The sequence below is a fragment of the Rattus norvegicus genome, chromosome 10 (assembly GCF_021556685.1).
Source record: "Rattus norvegicus strain SHRSP/BbbUtx chromosome 10, alternate assembly SHRSP_T2T, whole genome shotgun sequence".
NCBI classification, from domain to species: Eukaryota; Metazoa; Chordata; class Mammalia; order Rodentia; family Muridae; genus Rattus; species Rattus norvegicus.
The window spans coordinates 43,852,508-43,874,308 of NC_141543.1; the positions used below are offsets into that span (position 1 = coordinate 43,852,508).

Below are 21,801 nucleotides of genomic sequence, written 5' to 3' on the forward strand. Positions count from 1 at the left end.
TGCAGACTAGTGAGTGGGCTATTGCCATTTTGAGGTTAAGGAAATTAAGAGTCCCTGCGTCCTTCAACAGCTGTGCCTGCAGAGTCCAGGCTGGGAGTTCCTACCGCCTTGCATTCTAAGTTAGGCCTTCTGCCTCAACTTCTCAAAGCAGCAAGTGGCCGTTAAGAGAGTTATCATCTAAAGCAGTATAGGGACCGAATCCCTCCCTTTTTGACACTTCATTACCAGACTGATTTTCAGGGTGATTCGGTCCGGGGGTCCCTTCTGGAGAAGGAAGCAGGTGTTCTGGAGACCTAGGGAGTTAGGTGTCTCCGGTGGAGGAGAAGGGGGAGACCGCCACATGAACCAGCAGGCTAGGAGCCTACAGGACGAGAGGGAGGGCCTCGGCTTTCCAAGACAGGCAAGGGGGCCGGGGGTGGAGTGGAGCACGGGGCGGGCCCGCGGGAGCCCCGGGGCGGTGGCGCGGGCCGAGGGGGTGGGGAGCGCAGCCGCCTTGTACTTCCCCTTCGCCGCTTAGCTCTACAACAGCCTGATTTCCCCGAAATGATGAGGCGAAGTGGGCCAATGGGCGCGCGCGAGCGGCCCGGCGGGGGCGTGGCCGAGTTCGGGCCGGGGAATCCCGCTAAGTGTTTAGATTTCTTCGCGGCGCCGCCGACTCGCCAGTGCGCACTACTCCTTCGTCGAGGTAGGACGAGCTCTCACTGTCTGAGCCAAACCGAACCGGGCCGAGCTGAGCCGAGGTCAGCGGTGGCCAGAGGAACCCAGCATCTCGGGCATCATTCGCTCCGTGCACGCATCGTGTACCTACACCGCAACTCCGTGCCTCATTCCCGGGTACCCTCTGTGACTCGCTCCTGCAGCAAAGGTAAGCCCGCCGGGGCTGCACGGGTACGGACGGGCGGCGTGAAACAAAAGGCGCCCGGGGCACCAGGAAGTGGGGGCCAGAGACACCCTGGGTCGGGGTGGCTCGCTGGCTGGGGAGGGCGCCGCGAGCGAGCGGCCGGGAGGCGGGCCGCGGCGTGCACCGCCCCCTGGCCGCGCTCGGCGGTCTGCGTGCGCGGAGCCGCTGCGGGGCCTCTCGGTAGCCCAGAGCGGCCATCGCGCGCACCCGCTAGCAGCGCCGGGGACTCGGATGTCCGCCCGCGCGCAGTTTTGGCGGTCGCAGCTTGACGCCTGGGCTGTAGGTTTCGAACGCGCAGTGTTCAGTGGCAGAGGTTGGCTCGCTGCCTTGACTGGCTGGACCCGGTCGTGAACTACAAGGCTTTCGGGAGGAGGTGCCACAGGTGTTGCTTGCGCCACTTCTCTTTGCAGCAGGGGAAACCAGGCCGGAAGGGGTTGTGCCCCGGGCTGTATGTTGTGGGCACTAGCTGTCAAGAGGGGATGTAGTCTGGATTGGGATGGGTGGGGGGAAGTGCCCTGGAGGGTGACTTGCTTGCCCAGCCTGGAAGGTGTAGAGCTGGGGGTGACAACAAGCAAAGCAGTCCCTTCCATCCTCCAAAGATTGAATTTTGAGAAAAAAAAGTTATGTGTCTTGCGCACCCCCACCCCCACTTTTTTTGTACATATATCCTGAAACCATTCAGACAGACTTGCTTGGTTGTTTCTTCCTGAGGCTGGCTGGGAGAGACCGAGATAATGGGCAGGTGGCTTTGCCTATGGTGCTGCCAAGTTTCATTCTACTGTAGGGTCCTTTCTCTATGACTGTGGGACCTGTTACCTGGTTGATGGCAGGAGAGTGGGGGAGGGTAACGACCTGGGTGAGGACAGGGGAAGGTAATTGAGTGATCGGCCTTGGGTGGAGCAGGGCAGTGCCCAGGATTGTTTAACAGACTCTAAACACAGGCCTTCTGTCTTCTCCCTCCAGCCACCATGCCTATCACTCGGATGCGAATGAGACCCTGGCTAGAGATGCAGATTAATTCCAACCAAATTCCAGGGCTGAGCTGGATCAATAAAGTGAGTGTTCTCCTGGGTATTTCTGCTGTTTTAACCCATGTTCTCTTGGGGGGACTCAAGCTCCATTATCGAACATGAGAGCAGGAAAATGTGTTTCCTAGTGGGTGCTGCATGCCAGAACGGCTAAGGTCTGACTTCTGCCGCTTGCTTCTTCCTTCCTGAAGCTGTGGCCAGTCCACCCTCCTAGTGGCAGGCACAGTCTCAGCACCAAGACTTCCCAGCATCTGCAGAGCCCGGGGTCTTCTCTTCCAAGAGAAATGCTGTATCCCTAACATTCCACATAGCTCCAGTTGGATAGACAGGAGACAGAAAAGCGGTCGATGCTGGTTAGGAACAGGGCTAGTTAAGTAGGAACCCAAGAAGTCACAGTTGGCACACCTGGCAGTAGAGCAGCAGTGACAGCATTGGTTATAATGATTATGTGCTTAGCACCGTTTAAATATGATACCAAGTTGCACATTTTAATTGTCATAGTAATCCTGAGAGGTGGGTCTCAGAGAAGGAAACTGAGGCACTTTAAGATAGATTACAAGGTGGTAAAAAGTGTGAAACCCAAACTTGGTTGAAAATGGATACGTTAGCCAGTAGTAACAAGAATGGTGGTAAGATCCTCATCTTAGGGCTGGCTCAGCAGATAAAGGCACCTTCCAGCAAGCCTGACAGCCTGACTTTGATCCCTAATCTCCTCATGGAAAAGGAGACTACGAACTCCTACAGGTTGTCCTTGGACCTGTACACGGGTGCCGCGGCTTGCGCGCACGTCCAACACGTACACACATAATACATGCATAAAAATTAAAAAATAAAAGCAAAACCTTATTCATTGTGGCTGTTGTCCCCACACATAGATAAACCTTTTCTCTTTGAGTTCTGTCTTATTTAAGGGGAGAGGAATAGGCCAGTACTATACAGGCAGTCCTCATCCAGGTCTGGCCCAGGGCTCCCTTGGGTGTATGAGCAGGACCCTATATAGGAGCCAATGTGCTTGGTGTCCTGAGGAGACTGCAGCTAGAAGTTTCCATGTTCCAATGCTCATTAGCCAGAGATAAACAAGCAGCCAACACCTGCCAGGCCAGGGCCGAGAGGGCACTGCTTAGGTTCTTGCTTACCCCAGGAGCTAAGGCAGGGGTGTCTTTGTTGACCTTCTAGTGCTGTGGCTCGTCAGAACCTAGACCCCCTTCCTAAAAGATGCAGAGCGCCTACCCGTTAAAGGCAGCTGGGATGGGTCAATCTAGGCCAGATGTCGGGGTGAAAAGGGGAAGTCAGCCTTTTCCCATACTTGGGGACCCGTGCATACTCAGCCGCACTCGGAGCTGACACAGTCTTCTATGTGCACTGTTCAGGAAGAGATGATCTTCCAGATCCCATGGAAGCATGCTGCCAAGCACGGTTGGGACATCAACAAGGATGCCTGTCTGTTCCGGAGCTGGGCCATTCACACAGGTGTGCAGGGTGGGGGAGGGGCAGAGGAGAGACAGAGGGGATACAGGCTACCATCCATGCTCTGGGTGGCCTCTCAGTTCCCCGACACAGCGTGCAGAATTATTGGAACCAGGGGATGAGGTGCACCTGTATTTTTAAGGCAAAAATGTTAGAAAGTATGTGTACTTTCAGGGGTCTGTCTAGACTGCAGTTGTCCCGTAGAAAAGACAGTTGTGCATCAGGGTACCCAGACACTTCTATCTTCCTTTCTCAAGGTCTTAACTAAAGGTCCTTGACCCAAGCCCCATCTGGTTGGTGGCCGGCCCCCCTTTCTTCTTTCAGGAATCAGGCACTTGATCCTATTCAGACCTGTTAGTAACTGTCCTTGTTGCCAGCTCTGTGCCCACTTGTACTTCACAAACATCAGATAAGCCTCAGTCCCAGAAGTCTCTGGCTGCTGAGAACGTAAGCAGGGAGACAGTTTCGGTCCAAGACAGTTAGCACATGTATGGGGGATAGAGACACTCAAGTGAGCCTATTTGAGCCCTTCCCATCCCTGCTGGATATCTGAGCCAACTCTGGGCATATGAGAACCCCCAGGACTTGTTGACAGTGGTTTTTGCTAGTTAACCCCTGTATGGATGTCTGGGGTGGGGTACCCTTGCCTTTCTTCTCCCAGCCCAGAGAGCGGCTGATGGATGAATTTATTCTCCTGGTCTGTAGGCCGATACAAAGCAGGGGAAAAAGAGCCAGATCCCAAGACTTGGAAGGCAAACTTCCGGTGTGCCATGAACTCCCTACCAGACATCGAGGAAGTGAAGGACCAGAGCAGGAACAAGGGCAGCTCTGCTGTACGCGTGTACCGGATGCTGCCACCCCTCACCAAGAACCAGAGGAAAGAGAGAAAGTCCAAGTCCAGCCGTGACACTAAGAGCAAAACCAAGAGGAAGGTGAGCTTGACTCTAAGCAGCCCAGCCTTAGGTAGGGGGGCAGTGGGTAAGTGCCACAGCAGGCCTAAGCTGTTTCCTCTCTGTAGCTGTGCGGAGATTCTAGCCCTGACACCTTATCTGACGGACTGAGCAGCTCTACTCTGCCTGATGACCACAGCAGTTACACAGCTCAGGGATACCTGGGTCAGGACTTGGACATGGACAGGGACATTACCCCAGGTGAGGTCGCCACTGTGGCAAGGGCGCTTTTAGGTTCCACCCAAGAGGCATCGTGGGAACAGAGAAGAGTGTGGGGCATAATCATGGGACTCTGTCAGGGAAGCGTGCAGGGTGGAGGGGCTCAGGTATTGCAAACTAAGAGAGCACGCCCGTCCTGACTTGCACCTTCTCCCAGCTCTGTCACCGTGCGTCGTCAGCAGCAGTCTCTCTGAGTGGCATATGCAGATGGACATCATGCCAGACAGCACCACTGATCTGTACAACTTGCAGGTGTCGCCCATGCCCTCCACCTCTGAAGGTTTGTACTCTTAGGGACTGGCCTGCCTCATGTGCGTCTTGAGGGGGAATAGAGTCTGCCTAGAAATCTATGTGCCAAGCTGGGCATTGGCACCCACCTTTAATTCCAGCATTAGGAGGCCAGCCTTGTCTACATAGTGAGTTCTAGAACAGCTAGGCCTTCACAGAGAAACCACTGTGGGGTGGAGGTGAAGAAACCTATGTGCCTTTGAGCCAATGGAGCCGGGCACTGCTTACCCTATCCCCATAGCAAGAAAGCAAGTTCCTGAGACACAAAACCGTTCAGAGCTTTCATGTGCTCAAGGCCAAGAGGGAGGGAATTGGGCCACATCTTGGTCAAAGGTGGCTAGTGCTCCTGGCTTCCCCGCACTCAGTTGTCTGAGGGTGAGGAAGGAAGTGAAGGGGTGGGATGCGGCCTTGCTCTGTAGTTGGGGAGGGTGAGTCATCAAGCCAGTGTCCTGTTCTGGAATCTCCAGGGCAGGCAGATGCTGGTTGGGAGGCTTGGGGAGGTGGCGGGGAGCTGCAGGGCAAACATTCATGGCCAACCTCTTGTCCCTCCTCACAGCTGCAACAGATGAGGATGAGGAAGGGAAGTTACCTGAGGACATCATGAAGGTAAATCCCTTTGCATATTGCATCCGGGAAGAGAAGGCAAGCTAGGGACAGCTTGCAAGTCACTTAGGGCAGGTGCTGTAATCTGGCTACCTATGCAGTTCCGCAAGTGCCCCTACTTCATGTGTTGGGGGAACTGTTGCCTCAGCAGGTGAGAAGCCTAGTCTCTAACAGGCCATGCTCCAGCAAGCCTCAGGGTCCCAGACAGCTCTGAGTCAGCACCCCCCTGAGCACTGTGTCCTCCGCCCCAGCATACCCAGCCCGTCAGGTTTGGGCAATGCACATCAGGTTTCAATAATCAGCTTTTGGGATCTGTACTAGGATGGCTTTAGGAAAAATAAATAAAACCCTCTGGTTTTTGTTTTTGTTTTTGTTTTTTTCTTAGCAAGTTCTAAATGGTGGTTTACTTTTTCAGCTGCAGTTTTCTAAGTGACCATTAAAGATTCTGAGGTAGTTTTAGCTCGAGTCTGGCCCTTGAGCACCGAACTTTGAGATGTGGATCCATCCAGGTCCTTGTCTCCGTCTTTCCTGGCTTGTTATGCTAACCTTTGCTTTAAGCTGCCTGCCAGTTGCCATGTCCTTCCCAGCAGAGGGAAATCATGCAGATTCTGTGCCAGAGGGTGGAGGCGAGATGAGAGGGATGGTGACACACAGGAGGGGCCAGCAGGGCCCAGGTAGCTTCGTGCTCCCTTACTCTTAGGCCTTGTCTTGACAGTTCTGCCTGTTGTTACCCATAAACAGTCAAAGTTGTGATCCTGCCTGGGAAGGGTTAGGTCCTCCGAGGGAAGGGAGGACCTCAGGGTGAGTCCACACTGGCAGGCAGCTGATGACTTCATGCTCTCTCCCTAGCTCTTTGAACAGTCTGAGTGGCAGCCGACGCACGTGGATGGCAAGGGATACTTGCTCAATGAACCAGGAGCCCAACTCTCTACTGTCTATGGAGACTTCAGCTGCAAGGAGGAACCAGAGATCGACAGCCCTGGAGGTAAGAGGCTTCCGGGTCCTTATGGGTTCTGGGAGAAGGCAGAAGCTGATGGAGGCTGGGAAATACTTGAGGCAGAGCCAGGTAAAGCATTCCTTTTAAACCAGGCCAGCAGGTACAGCATTGAGAGTTATCAGCTGTTTCTATGCTGGGGCTGGTCTGTAGATGAGTTGTGGTTGCTGCTGACTGTGGACAGCTGAGTGAGATTCACATCCCCTTCCTCATACAGCCCTTTTCTTTTGTCATCTTCTAGGGGACATCGAGATAGGCATACAGCGTGTCTTCACAGAGATGAAGAATATGGACCCCGTCATGTGGATGGACACCCTGCTGGGCAACTCTACCAGGCCGCCCTCCATTCAGGCTATTCCTTGTGCACCATAATTTGGGTCCCTGACCCGTTCTTGCCCTCCTGAGTGAGCTAGGTCCAGCATCATGGTGGCTGTGATACAACATAAAGCTAAACTTCCGTGGACCCCTTGATGTGGCAAAACATAATCCCATTGCCAAGCAGGGAAGGGACCAAACCATCCTCCTTGGGTCAGTGGACTGACTCTTCAGAGCTTAGGAGGCAGGGTCTAAGTTTTTCAAGCTGGTCCTGACTCCTAGGAAGATGGATTGGCGTTCTGAGGTTAGTGTGAGGCAGAGGACCTGGACGGAAGTTACCTTCTAGCTCTTTGAAAGCTTCATTGCTTAGAGAGGGTCTCACCACTGGGCTGGCCCTGGGGGAATAGACCAGCGCCCACAGAAGAGCATTGCACTGGCCTTAGGGCTGGCTCCACACTGGGAGACAATTGCACTAAGTCCTATTCCCAAAGAACTGCTGCCCTTCCCAACCGAGCCCTGGGATGGTTCTAGAGCCAGTGAAATGTGAAGGAAAAAATGGGGTCCTGTGAGGGTTGTCTCCCTTAGCCTCAGAGGGATTCTGCCTCACTCCCTGCTCCAGCTGTGGGGCTCAGGAAAAAAAAATGGCACTTTCTCTGTGGACTTTGCCACATTTCTGATCAGAAGTGTACACTAACATTTCTCCCCAAGTCTTGGCCTTTGCATTTATTTATATAGTGCCTTGCCCGGTGCCTGCTGTCTCTCCTCAGGCCTCAGCAGTCCTCAGCAGGCCCAGGGAGGGGGTTGTGAGCGCCTTGGCGTGACTCTGAACATTGGAAACGCCACCTAATTACTAAGTTGTGTCTGATCTCGTGTGGATCTGTGTAAATATGTATATTCATCTTTTTATAAAAACCTAAGTTGTTTACGAGGTGTGCGTGTGGCTCTTTACTTAGAAGTCGGAACTGGTTTTACTTTTTACGGAGAGCTCCCAATGGGAGTCTCTTGCTGGCTTTCTGCCTGAGCTTCAGCCCAGCACTGACATGCATCTGTCATGAATCTTTCCAGTTTTGGTCAGGAAAGAAGATGACGGGAGGAGGGGACATCACGCCACAGGGACATGCTCACTTACGTTTGCTGCGGGGGTGGGGGTGGGGTGGGATGGATGAGGTTGTTTTCATTTTATTTGTTTTTTTTGTTTTAATTTCTTTATTTCCAGTGTCTGAATGTATGTCTATGTAAGGGTGTCCGGATCTTCTAGAACTAGTTACAGACAGTTGTGAGCTGCCATGTGGTTGCTGGAAATTGAACCCGGATCCTCTGGGAGAGCAGCCAATGCTCAACTGCTGAGCATTGTTTGTTTTTTGAGACAGCATCCTCACTACCGTATCCTTGGCTTTCCTGGAACTTAACGATGTAGACCAGGCTGGCTTCAAACTCAAAGAAATCTGCCTGCCGAGTTTTTGTTTGTAGGTCAGAGGATAACACACAGAGTTTAAGTTTGTAGGTCATCAGGCTTGGGAGTTGATTTTGAAATCTTGGGGCCCAGTTATTGGTTAGTCTATGACACATTCAGAAGAATCCAAAGTCTATTGGTTCTGTTGTACAAACGGGTGCCATTTCAAACAATGAACAATTGGTATGACACTGACGATTAGAATAGACAGCAGTGCAGGCAATGTCCCCAAGACCTGCCATACCAGGTCTCACTTGATGGAAATAATTTCTACAAAATGCTGACACTAGTCAAGCCAAGGGACTAAGTACCTGAAATGTGTTCAATGATACTATCAGGAGCTTGATGTTCAGTTTTAGTTAAAATTCAGATAGCTACATATGACAGGTGACTATGGTTTGGACTCATTTGGAAACAGTTTAGGGCAGATCTGAATGAGTGAAGGACAGGAGTACTGATAGCTGGCTAGTTCAAGCCCACCTGATTATTTTAGTAGTTAACTCTGAGTGCTAAATACCAGCCGCACAGCATAACTGATCCGTTACACTTGCACATATGACCATTAGAGGGCAACTTTGGTGTCCACTCCTCAGGTACGTTATGTTTTTTGTTTGAGACAGGGTCTCTGGCCTGGACCTTCACCAAGTAGCCTGTTGTAACTGGCTGAGCTCCAGGGGTCCACTTCCCAGTCACTGGGAATTGCTGTCATCTGCACCACCACACCTGAGGTTTTATAAGGGTCCTGGAGTTTGAACTCAGGTCTGCACGCCAAAGCAAGTGCTTTACAGACAGCCAACATCCCCTCCACCCCCCTTCCCATCCCTTTGGGCTGAAGATGCTTCTTCGCTCCTGTCTTTCAGTATTGTGCGTGGGCAAATACATAGGCGTTCTCTGTGCAGGCGCTGGATTAAAAGTCTGAAAACCATAGTTAAGGAGCCATGTGTAACATAACAGCTCTTTAAGACAAAGCCTGACTCTTGTTAAGTATCTGAGGTGGAAGATCTGGAAACGGCTTTTAGTTTCCTTTTAAAAAGTATTTATTTTATGTATATGACTACACTATAGCTGTCTTCAGACACACCAGAAGAGGGAGGGCATCAGATTCCATTACAGATGGTTGTGAGTCACCACATGGTTGCCGGGAATTGAACTCAGGACCTCTGGGAGAGCAGTCAGTGCTCTTAGTCACTGAGCTATCCCTCCTGCCTCAGCTTTTAGGTTTCTTAAAAGAGCAGCAGGTGCCTCTGGCGATGCCTGAGGAACATGGTCATTGCTCTATGAAAGCTCCAGACACATCTTCCATATTTTCAGTCCCGGAAACCTCTGGGACTGGTGACTCGTCACTGGGTCCACGACTCTGGAGTGTGTACCCTGGTGAGAAGGGAAGATGAGGAGAATACTGGAAAATGGGCAAAGGTCGGCCTGGGGTCATCCTGAATTGTGAACACTGTGTAAATGGCAGATGGGTTCTTGCTGGGTGGCCATCCTGTTTGGGGATGGGGGTGAGGGTGGGGTGAGGTCCTTGACTGCTGGCCTTGCCCATCTGAAGATCCATGTGGGTTTTTCAAGAACAGCTTTACTGGGGACAAGGATGAAGAAGATGGATCTACCGCCTTCTTAGTTCTTTGAGGGCCCAGATGTTATCAAGAACTAGATTTGAGGTGGTTAAGCCTCATGTGGCATCTATGGGTGGCTTTCTAAGTAATGGTGGGTCGGAGTGCTGTGGAGCCAGCTGGTCTGGAGGAATGCGTTCTACCACAGACAGACCCACTCCTGACTTCCCTCTCCTTCAACCTGATCCCCAGTGGAGAGCAGGCAGTAGTGATAAATGAAGTCCCAAGCAGCAGGGGAGGTCTCATGCTCTAGTAAGCAAAGCTCATCACTAACACATTATCAGAAGCTCTGAGGCATTATGCTGTCAACCCCCAACCTCCAGGACCAAGATGGAGTCCACATCTCCTCCTGTAGATAGGATCAACCCCTTGGGATGTCTAGAGAGGGACCCCAAACCTCAGAGGGCAGAAAGGTCCTAGGGACCAAGCCTTGAGGACCTCCAAGATGAAGAATGGTCCTACTGTGGGCTTCAGTCCTTGCCTGGAAGACAGACACTGCTCAAATAAAGGCAGCAGCTAGTGTCTGGAATGGAGCAGCATGAGTATAAATTGAGCCCAATTTAGACCTATGATAATTCTAAGGACTTTACAGTGCTTCTCGGGGCCATTCCTAAGAGTTTCTGTCTAACCACTAATGGACACTCCTGGCTGAGCCACTGGAAGGCCATTGAAGGGCGAACTTCTTTGGGGCTATGATGAATGATATAGCTACCAAGGACCACTCTCCAAAAGGTGGGGGTTCATAGGAAAAGCCCCACTTTTGCCAGCTCAGGTGAGGCAGGTCTAGAGTCTATGCTGATTTTTTACATGGTTATGGTGGACCCTGCCCACCTTGCCATGGTGGCCTAAGTTCAGAGATATTTGGGGACATTTCTGGTGAATCACAGGGGTCTCCTCACCTTGTTCCAAAGGTGTTACTTTAATTGAGGTGGCTTGTTCATTCCCTTCTTGGAAGAAAGCCAGAGACCACAATGTATCTATCAGCTTCTAACCTCTCAGTATACAGTCTGCACCCTGGCTCAAAGGATAAGAGATTTCTCGGAATTCTGTCAAAGCCTCTGGTAAGGCCAGTAGCGTAGAGTTGAGATCCCGGGGAAAGCTTAGTAGCAGGTGGAGCCCCTTTCCTCTGGAAGCAAAGCACTCCTGTTGTTGGGGCCAGGTCCTGCCTACCACGTCGGATCCAAAACTCTATTCTTGCACAGGGAAAGGCAGTGTGCAAGGGCGTGAGTATGTCCAAACTGTTGTGTTAGAACACGCAGCAGGAAGCATTTGGCTTCTGTCAGATGCTATTTCTTATATTTTTGGTTGTGAGCCTAGCCTTTAACGGCTGAGCCATCTCTCCAGCCCCAGATGCTATTTCTTAACTCATATGAATTGGTCAGACCCCTGCCACGCTGTCCAGGAGGCAGGAGTCCTGGGTAGGAATGAGCTGGCACATACCTTTCCCAAGCGCTCTGTTGAGGGGCTGAATCTGAGGCCTCACGGGTTGGCCTTGTAGTTTCCTTAGCTCCAAAGAGCTCCCAAGAGACTCATTGCTGGTTTTACTTTATTTTAGGTTTCTCGGGTTTTTGTTTGTTTGGTTGGTTTTTTGAGACAGGGTCTCAGTTTTGGTCTGGCTATCCTAGAACTCACTATGTAGAATAGGCTGACCTCGAATGCACAGAGGTCTCTCTACCTGTCTCTGCCTCTCGAGTACTGGGATTAAAGACTGGGATTAAACTATGCCCAGCAGCTGCTGTCCATCTTGAGATTTCAGAAGCCCCTACTTCTGGGGGCTAGGCAGTGAGGTCTGTGATGTTGCCTTTCAGTTAGGGAGATGCTGGAATCATGGGGTAAAATCATGGATACCGAGTGGAAATGACAGAGGCAGACATCCACCTGCCAACCACCTCCCTGGAGAACAGGATCAGCAGCAAGGACTCAGATGGACTACACCTAGGTGGACATGACAACAGAGGCCAAGCTCCACATACATGGGCACACATGCACATACCTCCTCCCAACACCAACCTCTTGTTCACAGACCAGAAATCAACGTTCAACAAGGCTAAGTAAGGGGCTTGCCCAAGATGACTCAGCTAATCATTATGGAGGCTGGCTTCTAAGCTACATCTGTCCAGGCTCAGAACCCAGGCTGGTTCCACAATATCAAGGTTCCTGCAAGAAGGAAACTGAGAATAGCTGGGCACCCTATGCCAAGAAGGTATTTGGGACTCTGAGCTGTGCCTGCACCCTCCCGACACCTTGGAGTCTGGGGTCTAGACTGTTGGCTGTGCTTTCCTGGGGCCCCAGTAGGGTGAGCCTTGACCTTCAAGAGAAGCAATGCTCTACCTGTGCCCGGGAAGCTGCCTGATGTTTCAAGGGTTAGGGCCCCAGGGAGTTGAGACACAGACAAGGCTTGTAACTTGACCTTAGAGCAGGGAGCAGCTTGGCCATACCCGTTTGCTCCAGAGGACTCTGGCCTGCCAGAGCTTAGCTCCAGGGTTCAAAGAATACTTGTCAGCCATGTTTCTGTCTGAGCCAGGTGACCAAATCCACCTGGGAGGCAGAGGCAAGCAGATCTTTCTGAGTTCAAGGCCAGCCTGGTGTACATATTGAGTTCTAGGCCTGCCAATATGCCAGCCTGCCAGGGCTACAATAGAGAGACCATGTCTCAAAAAAAAAAAATTAAAACAACAACAAAATCTCACCATGAACGAGGCAACAGGTTCTGGCATGTTGACCGTATCAGACCAGTGTTAGGCTGTGGTTGGGAATGCAGACCCTGCCTGTTGGAGGTGAAAGGTCATTGTCATAGCTGGAGACCCAGGGTTCCCTTCCAACTGTTTTTACTAGCTTACTGGAATGCAGCGGGGAGCCACATGTTTTCGTGACAGGCAGAGCAAAGACTGGAGCCTGGCAGTTCTTTGCAGTGTGAGGAGGGCAGGAAGGAAGGCCTGAAGGGGTGGGCCAGTTTTCCATGGTCGTTCATCAGTGCTCTGGTGTTGGAGAGCAGTGAACAGCCGGACACAGATGCTGAGCCCAGGAGAGCACATGCACCCAGCTTGCAGAGTCAACCTTAGGTCACTTGGGAGGATCCCATTCCCAGTCTCTGCCCATTCTAAGAAGTGTAGTGTGGGTCCTCATAGACAAAGTGTCACCCTCTAGGTGTTAGCCCTCTCCCGTGTGCCTAGGTGGTTTGTGTATAGCTAAATTCTACTGGATTGGAAGCTCCCCAGGGGCAAATGTCTCCTCTTTGCATTCTCACAGTGTTTGGTCCCAACCTACACTTGAGTGCCCATGTCCTTGGCATGTGCTCTGCTGAGCTCACCTGGGCCCTGAGGTTCAAGAGAGCAGGCTTATGGGATCAGGGTACGTGTGAGTGACTAGGCCTGCTTCTGCAGTAGAGTCCTGACCAACCAGCAGTCAAAGGTTGGGACAAGGGCTACTGTGTGTATGACATGTAGCACAGTCTGTGTAGGACTGAAGTTGGAGAGCTGAGTCATTCATGATGTTTATTCTATTTTAAAAATAATGCAAGAACACCTGGTAGGATAGCCAAGTAGGGAAAGTCCCTTGCTGCCAAACCTGATGACCCAAATCTGATCCCCAGAACTCATGCTGTGGAAAAAAAAGAGAAGCAACTCCCATAGGTTGTCCCCTGACCTCCACACATGTGCTGTGGCATGTGTACTGAATAAATATGCATTAAAACACACATACTCAAGTGCTATCTAATTGCAAAGAAAGGGTGTGGGTGGGTGGGTGGGGAAGTGGTGAGGCTCTGTGAGAAGTTGGGGGAGAGGAAACAGTGAACAGAATATATTGTATGAAAAGAATCTATTTTCGATACGAAAATAAAAACACGGTTTAGTTGCACGAAGAGGAAGAGGTATGAGGAAATAAAAACATTTATTAAAGGCATCTGCAGAACAGCACCCGGAAGTGACCAGGGCGTTACACTTTCAGAAGTTCTGATGCAAGCACATTGTGTCATTCGCTCATGCGTGCAGCCAAGACTGCTGTGCCATTCAGGCACAGGTGGAAGATACCTCACTCCCAACCTCATCTTTCTAGCATTCTCGGCTCCAAAGGGCTGGTCATACAGGAAGCAGACGTGACTGAAGCAGACTTGGGGGTGCAAAAGAGACAGGACACTAAGGGTCTCAGTTTACTCAGAAATGGAGAGCTGGTCCCTGGGATTTGAGATTTCCAGTTCATCAGAGAAGGTCCTAGGGCCATCTCCTTACCCTCCTTGAGGGTAAGGCCTCATCTAGCCTTTCTTGCCTCTGCTCTCTCCCACTAAGGGGCCAACAGAGGCCTAGCTAGGATATCCAGCTCAGCCTATGACTCAAAGGACAGAAGAGGAAGGAATGAAGGCAAACAGGCTGTCATCCCCTGAGAAAGGGCTCAGGAGATTCTGGTTATCATGGAAGTCAGGGATATACAATGGAGCCTCTAATATCTTCCTGCTGCTCTATCAGGCCAGAGCTGCCTTCAGATTCTGCAGAACTCGGGCAAGGCACTGGCGGGCACCTCTGCAAAGTACAGGTATTTGGTAGGAAAGGCCAAGCCCTCTGGGCTCCCACAGCTGGGGTACATCTGACCCTGCCTTCCTCTCCCCAATCTGCACACTCCTTTTCCCATTGTCCAGCCCTACACTCTCCCTTCCAAGAACTGGGAACAGGAGGATGGGAGAGGAGCCCAGGACAGGCTGAGCTAAAGGAGGAGGAAGCAGGGGGGAGGGACTACACAATGACAGGCATATCCCACCTGTGGTCTGGCCTGGTCCACTGTCTGTGCTTGAGATGTTTGGAAAACCTGGAGGAGTGGCTGAATGTGGTAGGCAGAGTAACAGTCCATGGTGGAGTAAAGATACCCACATTCTAATGCACAGAACCCATGACTTCGCTATGTTCTGTGGCAACAAGGGATGGGGTTTGCTAATCAGTTTAATTTGAAATAGAGAGGCGTCTAGGTCTGGAAGTATGGGCCTGTAAACTCAATTATTCAAGAGACTAAAGGCTCAAGAGGATGTTAGAAAAAAACATTTAAATTATTTTTGTTGGGGGTGGGGTGGGGAGCTGTGCCACTGCATGTGTGTAGGCATCAAAGGACAACTTTGGTGTTGTTTCTCACCTCCCACTATGTGGGTCCTGGGGCCTAGAACTCAGGTCATCAGGCTTAAGTGCCTTTACCCATTGAAAGTCTGCATTCACCCTGCTCTGCGGTATCTTAAGGTCGAGATCTGCTAGGCTACACGGTGAGTTGAAGGCAGTGTGAGCTGACGTACAGCACCCTATCTCAAAACTTAAAGGTTTGAAGTTCCATTTATTTGTTTGTTTATCGAGACAGGGTCTCACTAGGTGGCTCTGGATGTCCTAAAACTCACTCTGTAGACAGGGCTGGCCTCGAACTTACAGAAATCCCCCTGCCTCTGACTCCTGAGTGCTGGGATTAAAGGCATACATCACTATACTCAGCTGCTTACAAGGGTTCTTCTAAGTGGGAAAGAGGAGATAAGAGTGATAGAATCAGAGACACGACATTAAGTAAAAGGACCATCTGTTGCTGGTTTTGAAGCTAGAAGACGGCACCACGGAACTAAGGAATGGAGGAAGCCTTTTAAAATTGGACCATGAAGGGGATTTAAAAAAATTTTTTTTTGAGGCAGGAACTCATTCTTCCATATATAGACCAGCCTGGCCTTCAACCTTAGAAAATCTCGCCTCAGTCTTTTGAGGGCTGGGATTACAGGTGTGTGTTGCCTTGCCCAGGGGCTGCTTCCTAGAGCCCCACGTTTGCTCTACACCCTCAGGATAGCCCTGGGAGACCTGTTTTGTACATTGGACCCTCAGAATCATAACTGTGTGCTAATCTAGGCCACGGAGTGCAAGGAGGACATCTCTTACAGTGGTAACAGGAAACTGACACTCAGAAGCTTCTAGAAGGGAGGTTGTGGCTGTACTAGGACCCAGACCTTGGCTGGAGTCAGAATCACAGGACAAACACGTTACCTCTCAAATGAACCCTGAGATGGCCAGGGAGAAGATCCTGCGTATCTCCGTACTGGGGTCCAGGGTGCTCGGGGATGCAGAGACTTAGTAAAACACCCCATCCCATCTGGGAAAATCGAAGCCTGAGATAGGCCAAGAAGGATATCATGAAACAGCACCTCTGAAGGACACGCCTATAGGAAACCACCGTCTCTTGGCCTCCCTGACCAAGCCCTCAGTGACTGGAAGTCCTGGCTCTTCATTGTCTTTGGGTGAGCACCCGTAAACTGAGGCCCTTAGGACAGACAGGCAGGCAGGCAGGCAGGCAGGCAGGCAGGCAGACAGACAGACAAACAGACAGACAGATAGACAGACAGACACACCTATAACCTGGCTAAGAACTCCCAGGATACAGCTTGTGGCCACACTTAACTGGTAATAAATTGTCTCCAGTGCTTAGCTGTCTTCCCTAGGGGGATCCATTTTGGCTCAAGGAAGGCACATAAAGGAAGTCACCTAGATACCAACCGGATCTGCATGAAGTCTTCTAACTAGCTGTGCGGCCTCACCCAGCCTACTGGCCCTGCTGGCAGCCTCAGAATCTTCATTCGTGAGGCAGAAGCGATGGTTGATCCTGGCTGTCAACCTGACACACCTAGGAAGAGAGAACGCACATTGTGATTAGTGCCATCGTCAGACTGGCCTGGGGTCAGGGCCAACAAGGAGAGCCAGGCTCAGAATGGTAGCCAATAAGCAGTGTTCCTGCCTCTGCTTCACGTCCTGGTCTGACCTCCCCTGACTGATGGCTGTAACCTGCAAGCCAAAGAGAACCTTTCCTCCCTAGGTTGTGGTCAGTGTTTTATCACAGCAGAAAGCCAACTGAACTATGTGGAGAACAGTGCCTGTCTCAGAGGCTCACAGAACTTGTGGGGTCTGTGAGAGAAACAAGGATCCGGGCAGATCCGACTGCTGATAGTCCACCTGCCTTCTGGTGTGTGTGTGTGGGGGGTGATCAGTGCATCCTGAGGGGAAGGAAGGGCAAGTGCAAAGTCATCGAAAGCTCTTCTTACCCTAGGCAGGAAGCTGTCGCCAGTCCATGAGAGTGGGACCTGGCCGAGGCACCCCACCTCTGCAGCTCACACAGGATGCGGATGCGAGAGCCACCCTTGTCCCCACAGGATGTCCTGCTGGCTAGAGCTCTGCACTATACTTGTTTATTTACCAACCTCCTAATAGGGTCTCACTATATTCCTCAGAACTGACTTTGAATTCACAGTAGTCCTCCTGCCTCCGCCTTCTGAATGATGGGATTGCTAGTGTGTGCTTCTAAGCCTGGTTCTTTTTTAGCCCCTTCCTCCTTTTAAGGAACGTTTTCTGTGCATGCATGAACTCTCCACAACATGGGTGCCTGCACAAGGCCTGCCTGCAAAGGCCACACCAGGCATCACTCACATACAGTCAGTGGAGGGGAGGGGAGTCTTTAGGAACAAGTGGTCATAAGGGGTCATACATTCACTGTATGTAGCTCGTGTATTCTGGAAGGGAGAGGGGGCTGCAAAGGAATTGGAGAGAGGCACGGAGGGTTAAAAGGATGAAGGTACAGTCAACTTGCATATAAAATTCTTAAATAAAAAAGAAAATACTGTTTTCTAGAGTTCTGCATTAAAATCAACACTTCCTGAGAAAACACATGACATTTCACAGGGTAAAGGAGGGACTTGGAACTGCTCAGTCAGCTGTAGTCTTAAGGGATACCGGATGGCCCAGGGATGGCATCAGCTATGGAAATGCAGCATGACAGTAGTGGCCATCACATCACCTCTGGGTGACGGGTTCTCTGTATTTGTTGGATTAACTTTTTCTGGAGCGATCAAAACAAATGCCTATTGACCCTGTTCCCAACATGGGGTCACAGTCAGGGCAGGAATTTCCTTCTGGGAGGTCCTAACTGGACTTGAGTTCTGTGAACTGGGTTCTGCCCTGGTATGGGCCCTAGCTCTGGCCTTGGCTTTGGTCCAGGCCTCGATAAGACGTTGGATCCTTCGAAGCTTTTTGCAGCATTTGCTTTGGTCCGTCCCAAGGCGCCCCCAGCTCAGCTTCCACCAGGGACTCATCCGAGACCAGAGAAAAGGGCAAAGCTCCTCCCTCGGGCCTTGATGCGTTTGATGTTGACGTCTGTTCCTTGGCTTGCATCTCCCAGACACAGTCTGGGAGTCTCTGCCTCTTGGCCTTGGCTTGCACTGCAGCCTGCCCTGCTCCCAGCCCTACCCTTCCTTGAAGAACAAAGCCTGGCATCGCCAAAGCTGGTGCAGCCTGCTGGCCTGCACTGACCTCTGCTTCCCCCCAAAATGTGTATAACAATAGCTGTCTCTGACTGTTCGCCTCAGGTCTGTCCACAAAGGTGCCCTCCTCCCAACTCAGTCACCAGACACTTCACAGACACAACCGTCAACAGCAGCCTACTCCCTTCAGATTCCTCAGTGAGGTGATTCTGTCCCATTTTCATATGCCTCTGAGGTGTAGACTGTTAACTTGATTTCACTGAGAACTGACACTCAGAAGTGTTAAGGAACTCACCCATGGTCACCCAGTGGGTTCGTGGCAGACTCAGGATTCCATCCCTAGAAAGCTGCTTTTATTCTCCCTCCACGGTTGCATCTAGCACCCCAAGACATGTGGGGTGCATTCAGAGGTGAACCCCCAGAGGGCACCAATGATGTCTGGCAGTTGATGTGTTCACCACAGTAGGTAAAATCAGGGATCATGGCGCCGTCGGCCAGTCTGCTTGAAGTGTCTGGGTGCTCTGGCAGGTAGGGACAAGTCTAGACCTTCACAGCTGTTTTGCGTCTAGCAGTTTTTGGCACACGGTCCATGCTCGCTGAATGGCAAAAGTGACCTATTGAAATAACAAAATACAAACTCATGCTGATGAAACGTATACATACCACTAGACAGCTGCCTTGGGGTTCTGGGATCTGTCAGGAAGGTAACCATACGGGGCTGTCCAACAAAACAGGGCCAGAAGATAACGGCCAGAAGAGCATTTAAATCACTCTTTAATGTTCTTTAATGGGGGCTGGAGAGAGGGCTTAGTTGGTAAAGTGCTTGTATCCCAAGCATGAGGTCCTGAGATTGATCCCTACAGTCAACATAAAAAAATTCAGGTGCGCCCTAGTAATCCCAACCCTAAGGCAGAGACAGGCGGATCCCTGGAGTTTGCTGAACAGCCAGCCTAGCCTAATTGGTGAGCTCCAGGTTCGGTGAGAGGCTGTCTCAAAAAACAAGGCAGATGATGCCTAATGAATAACACTCAAGAAAGAAAATGGGGTGGGGGCCAACTTTGAACCTTTCTGCAGGGCTGGAGGCCATGCCAGTAGCAGCACCATGACGATCCAAATAATCACCAAATATACCAGCAGGATTGAGAGTCAAGATTTCCCCACCCACGCCTCTGAGTCCGTACATTCAGAATCTATCTGGACACTCCTGTTGCCTCTTCAGACTGGATAACCAGTGTGCTGTGGGCCAGAGTGTAAGGAACTGTGCTCCCTGTGCTTGGGGAAGCTAACGGAACATGGGCTTCATTAACACTTGCCAGAATATCTGTGTAACGTGGGCCCTGGGGGAAAGCCCTGGGTATCACTGAGGAAGCTGGCTCCAATGGGTAGGGATATCTTACCATGGACAAGGCCTTCCGAGAGGCAGGGGCCCATTGAGTAGCCTGTGAGGCAGGGCTCTAAGGCCTCTGTGCTCTGCAGCGTATGCTACCTATGCATTCACTCGACTGAGTTAAGTGTGACACCGCAAGACTAATGCTAGCAAGTAAGGAAATGAATGAGGATGCAACCAACCAAGTCTGTGTCTTAGGCAGTATCAGGCCACTGAGGCCGACTTAGGAAGGCCTCGGGTCCCTCCCTCAGCATCCCTTAAGCTCCGCCATCCGTCACTGCTAATGCCTGTTCCTTAATTTCTTGAGCTCAAGTGTCTGTCTGATAGAGTTAAGGAGGCATCTGTGAGGGGAGACTCCTTAGGGATTCTTGGCTGAGATGGCTCTGGGTGGGGAGCATGCAGGGCTACAATCTTGGTTGGGGTATTTGCATGAGTTCCTCTGTGTCTTCAAGGCCCCTTGAAGTCCAGATAGGCCTTGGTCTGGAAGACAGTGTTTCCCAGTTGGTGGAACTGGTGGTCGGGATGAGGGGTGGAGTCTAAATGGGAGCAGGCTTTTGAAGGTTACAGGCCAGACCCTAGTTCTGACCATTCTTTGCTTCCTGCTCTGCCCCAACCACACACTCCTGTTAACAACTGTACCTTCCCTACCAAGATGGACCCGAATCCCTTGAAACAGTGAGCCGAAATGAGTCTTTCTGCCTTAAGCTGTTTTCTTCAGCTATTTTGGTCACAGCATGGCAGAAGTAACTCACAGTTTATGTCGTTATTCTGGGGGTCTGCTACACCCCCTTGTTGCCTTTGATATCTATTAGGGGTTTCTACCCCCACTTCAGACCATTTTGTTCCCAAGTAAAAGACACAGAGACCTTTAGGTTATGAAAAGCTTTAAAATACTATAGCTGGGCAGATATGGACTCATCAGCTTCCCCTGTCCCTGTCAAAATCCCCATAAATACTTGCATCCGCCCCATTTGCACTGTTTCTGCTTCATCAGGTCAACCTTGGTCATGTGCTCACTATCCATCTACCATCTACCCCATGGCAGCTTCCTTCTCCCTAGATCTTTTTTGTGTTCCCTACCTAAGACCCAAGCCCAGGATCTGAAGCTCTGCCTACTTCTCTTCTGCCCAGCGGTTGAGCCTTTTATTGACCAATCAGAGATTATAGAGGAGCAAGCTTTATACAACATCATTTGGTGTACATGAGAATGTGCTTGTGTCAAGGGGATGGGGTGGGGTGGCAACCAGATTTGAATATGTAGCATCACCTGACCAAACCCCAACATAGAACTATGGCTTCTTCCGGCCCCCATTCTCACACCACCGATGACGTAAGTTGTCACAGATTGTCCTTCCTCACTTTCTGTAGTTGTCTCTGTCTCTTATTGTTGGTCACAGCTGTGGCAGAACAAGGAGTGTGGCACTGATGGTGTCTCCACAGAGGTGCATTGTGGGGTGAGCTTGAGGTGCTGTCCACCATTGCACTGTTGAGGGCAACATGAGATTCATAAACAACCACCCCTTCCATGCACCCCCTTCCTTCCTCACCTCCTTCTGCAGGGTCTTATGTAGGCTGGCTTCCAATTTACTGTGTAGCCAAGAATGCCCTTGAACTACTGATCTTCCTGCCGCTGTGCCCCAAGAGCTGGGATTACAGGCATGGGCCATCGTGCCTGGCTTCTGTGGTGCCAGAGTTTGGACCCAGGACTTTATGCACGATAGTCAAGCACTCTATAAACTGAGCTACACCCTCAGCTAATGTGCTATTAATCTATCTGTCTATCTGCCTACCTCTTGTGTACAGGCATGGAAGAGGTCACACTTCTGCCATGGAGTACACGTGGAAGTCAGAGGACAATTGTGGGAGTTGGCTGTCTCTGTCTTCGGCATGGGTTACTGGGAACTGAACTTAGGTCATCAGGCACGGTGGCAAGCGCCATTACTTGCTAAGCCCTATTATTAGCCTTGCTTTTCGTTCCCTATGGTGAAAAGATATATACATAACAACTTACAAAACGTGAGTTCTGTTTAACAGATAGCCAGAAGGCAAATCTCTTCATAACCATCACCAAGAGTAAGAGATAGTAACCCCATGGCCAAAGTCCTCCATGTGCTCCCTGTGCAAAGTCCTCCATGTGCTCCCCGTATGACACCATGATCATATGCATCCTTTGTTTGCCTTCTGCAGCTCAGTGTTGCCAGGGACGAACTTTTTGAGAAAAACATATTTGAGTTCTTTTTTTAAATAGGTGAGATATTTTTTAAAAAAGATGTATTTATTTTTATACTTACTTTATATGAGTACACTATCGCTGTCTTCAGACACA

General features: G+C 50.8%; 1 protein-coding gene and 1 long non-coding RNA gene across 13 annotated transcripts in view; one reads left to right on the forward strand and one right to left on the reverse strand.

Moving 5' to 3' along the window:
* The first annotated feature begins 661 nt into the window (after positions 1 to 661).
* On the forward strand, positions 662 to 7,693 carry Irf1 (interferon regulatory factor 1). 4 transcript variants are annotated; one of them, NM_012591.2, is given in 9 exon segments: positions 677 to 865; positions 1,865 to 1,956; positions 3,300 to 3,399; positions 4,102 to 4,328; positions 4,415 to 4,547; positions 4,723 to 4,845; positions 5,410 to 5,459; positions 6,306 to 6,441; positions 6,692 to 7,690. In NM_012591.2, coding segments are annotated over 8 exon segments (987 nt in total). In that variant the 5' UTR covers positions 677 to 865; positions 1,865 to 1,869; the 3' UTR covers positions 6,823 to 7,690.
* The window catches only part of LOC102550895 (uncharacterized), an 82,541-nt gene continuing 63,107 nt past the window's right edge, over positions 2,368 to 21,801 (reverse strand). The window contains exons 3-7 of one of the 9 annotated variants that reach the window (XR_015631623.1): positions 20,835 to 20,958; positions 18,384 to 18,702; positions 16,335 to 16,461; positions 12,522 to 12,599; positions 9,244 to 9,589 (exon numbers count right to left, since the gene is read on the reverse strand). This is a non-coding gene — a long non-coding RNA (uncharacterized LOC102550895). Of the gene's footprint in view, positions 3,526 to 9,236; positions 9,590 to 12,521; positions 12,600 to 13,703; positions 16,462 to 18,383; positions 18,703 to 20,742; positions 20,959 to 21,801 lie in introns of those variants that run through there. The other 8 variants (XR_015631622.1, XR_015631617.1, XR_015631620.1 and 5 more) reach the window with 8 other exon arrangements.

Excerpts from the sequence above, each read along its gene's own strand:
- Irf1 (XM_087569712.1), top strand. The coding sequence starts at position 1,870 with ATGCCTATCACTCGGATGCGAATGAGACCCTGGCTAGAGATGCAGATT. Across the intron at positions 4,548-4,722 it reads GGACAGGGACATTACCCCAG|CTCTGTCACCGTGCGTCGTC; the intron begins GTGAGGTCGCCA and ends ACCTTCTCCCAG. Across the intron at positions 5,460-6,305 it reads TACCTGAGGACATCATGAAG|CTCTTTGAACAGTCTGAGTG; the intron begins GTAAATCCCTTT and ends CTCTCTCCCTAG.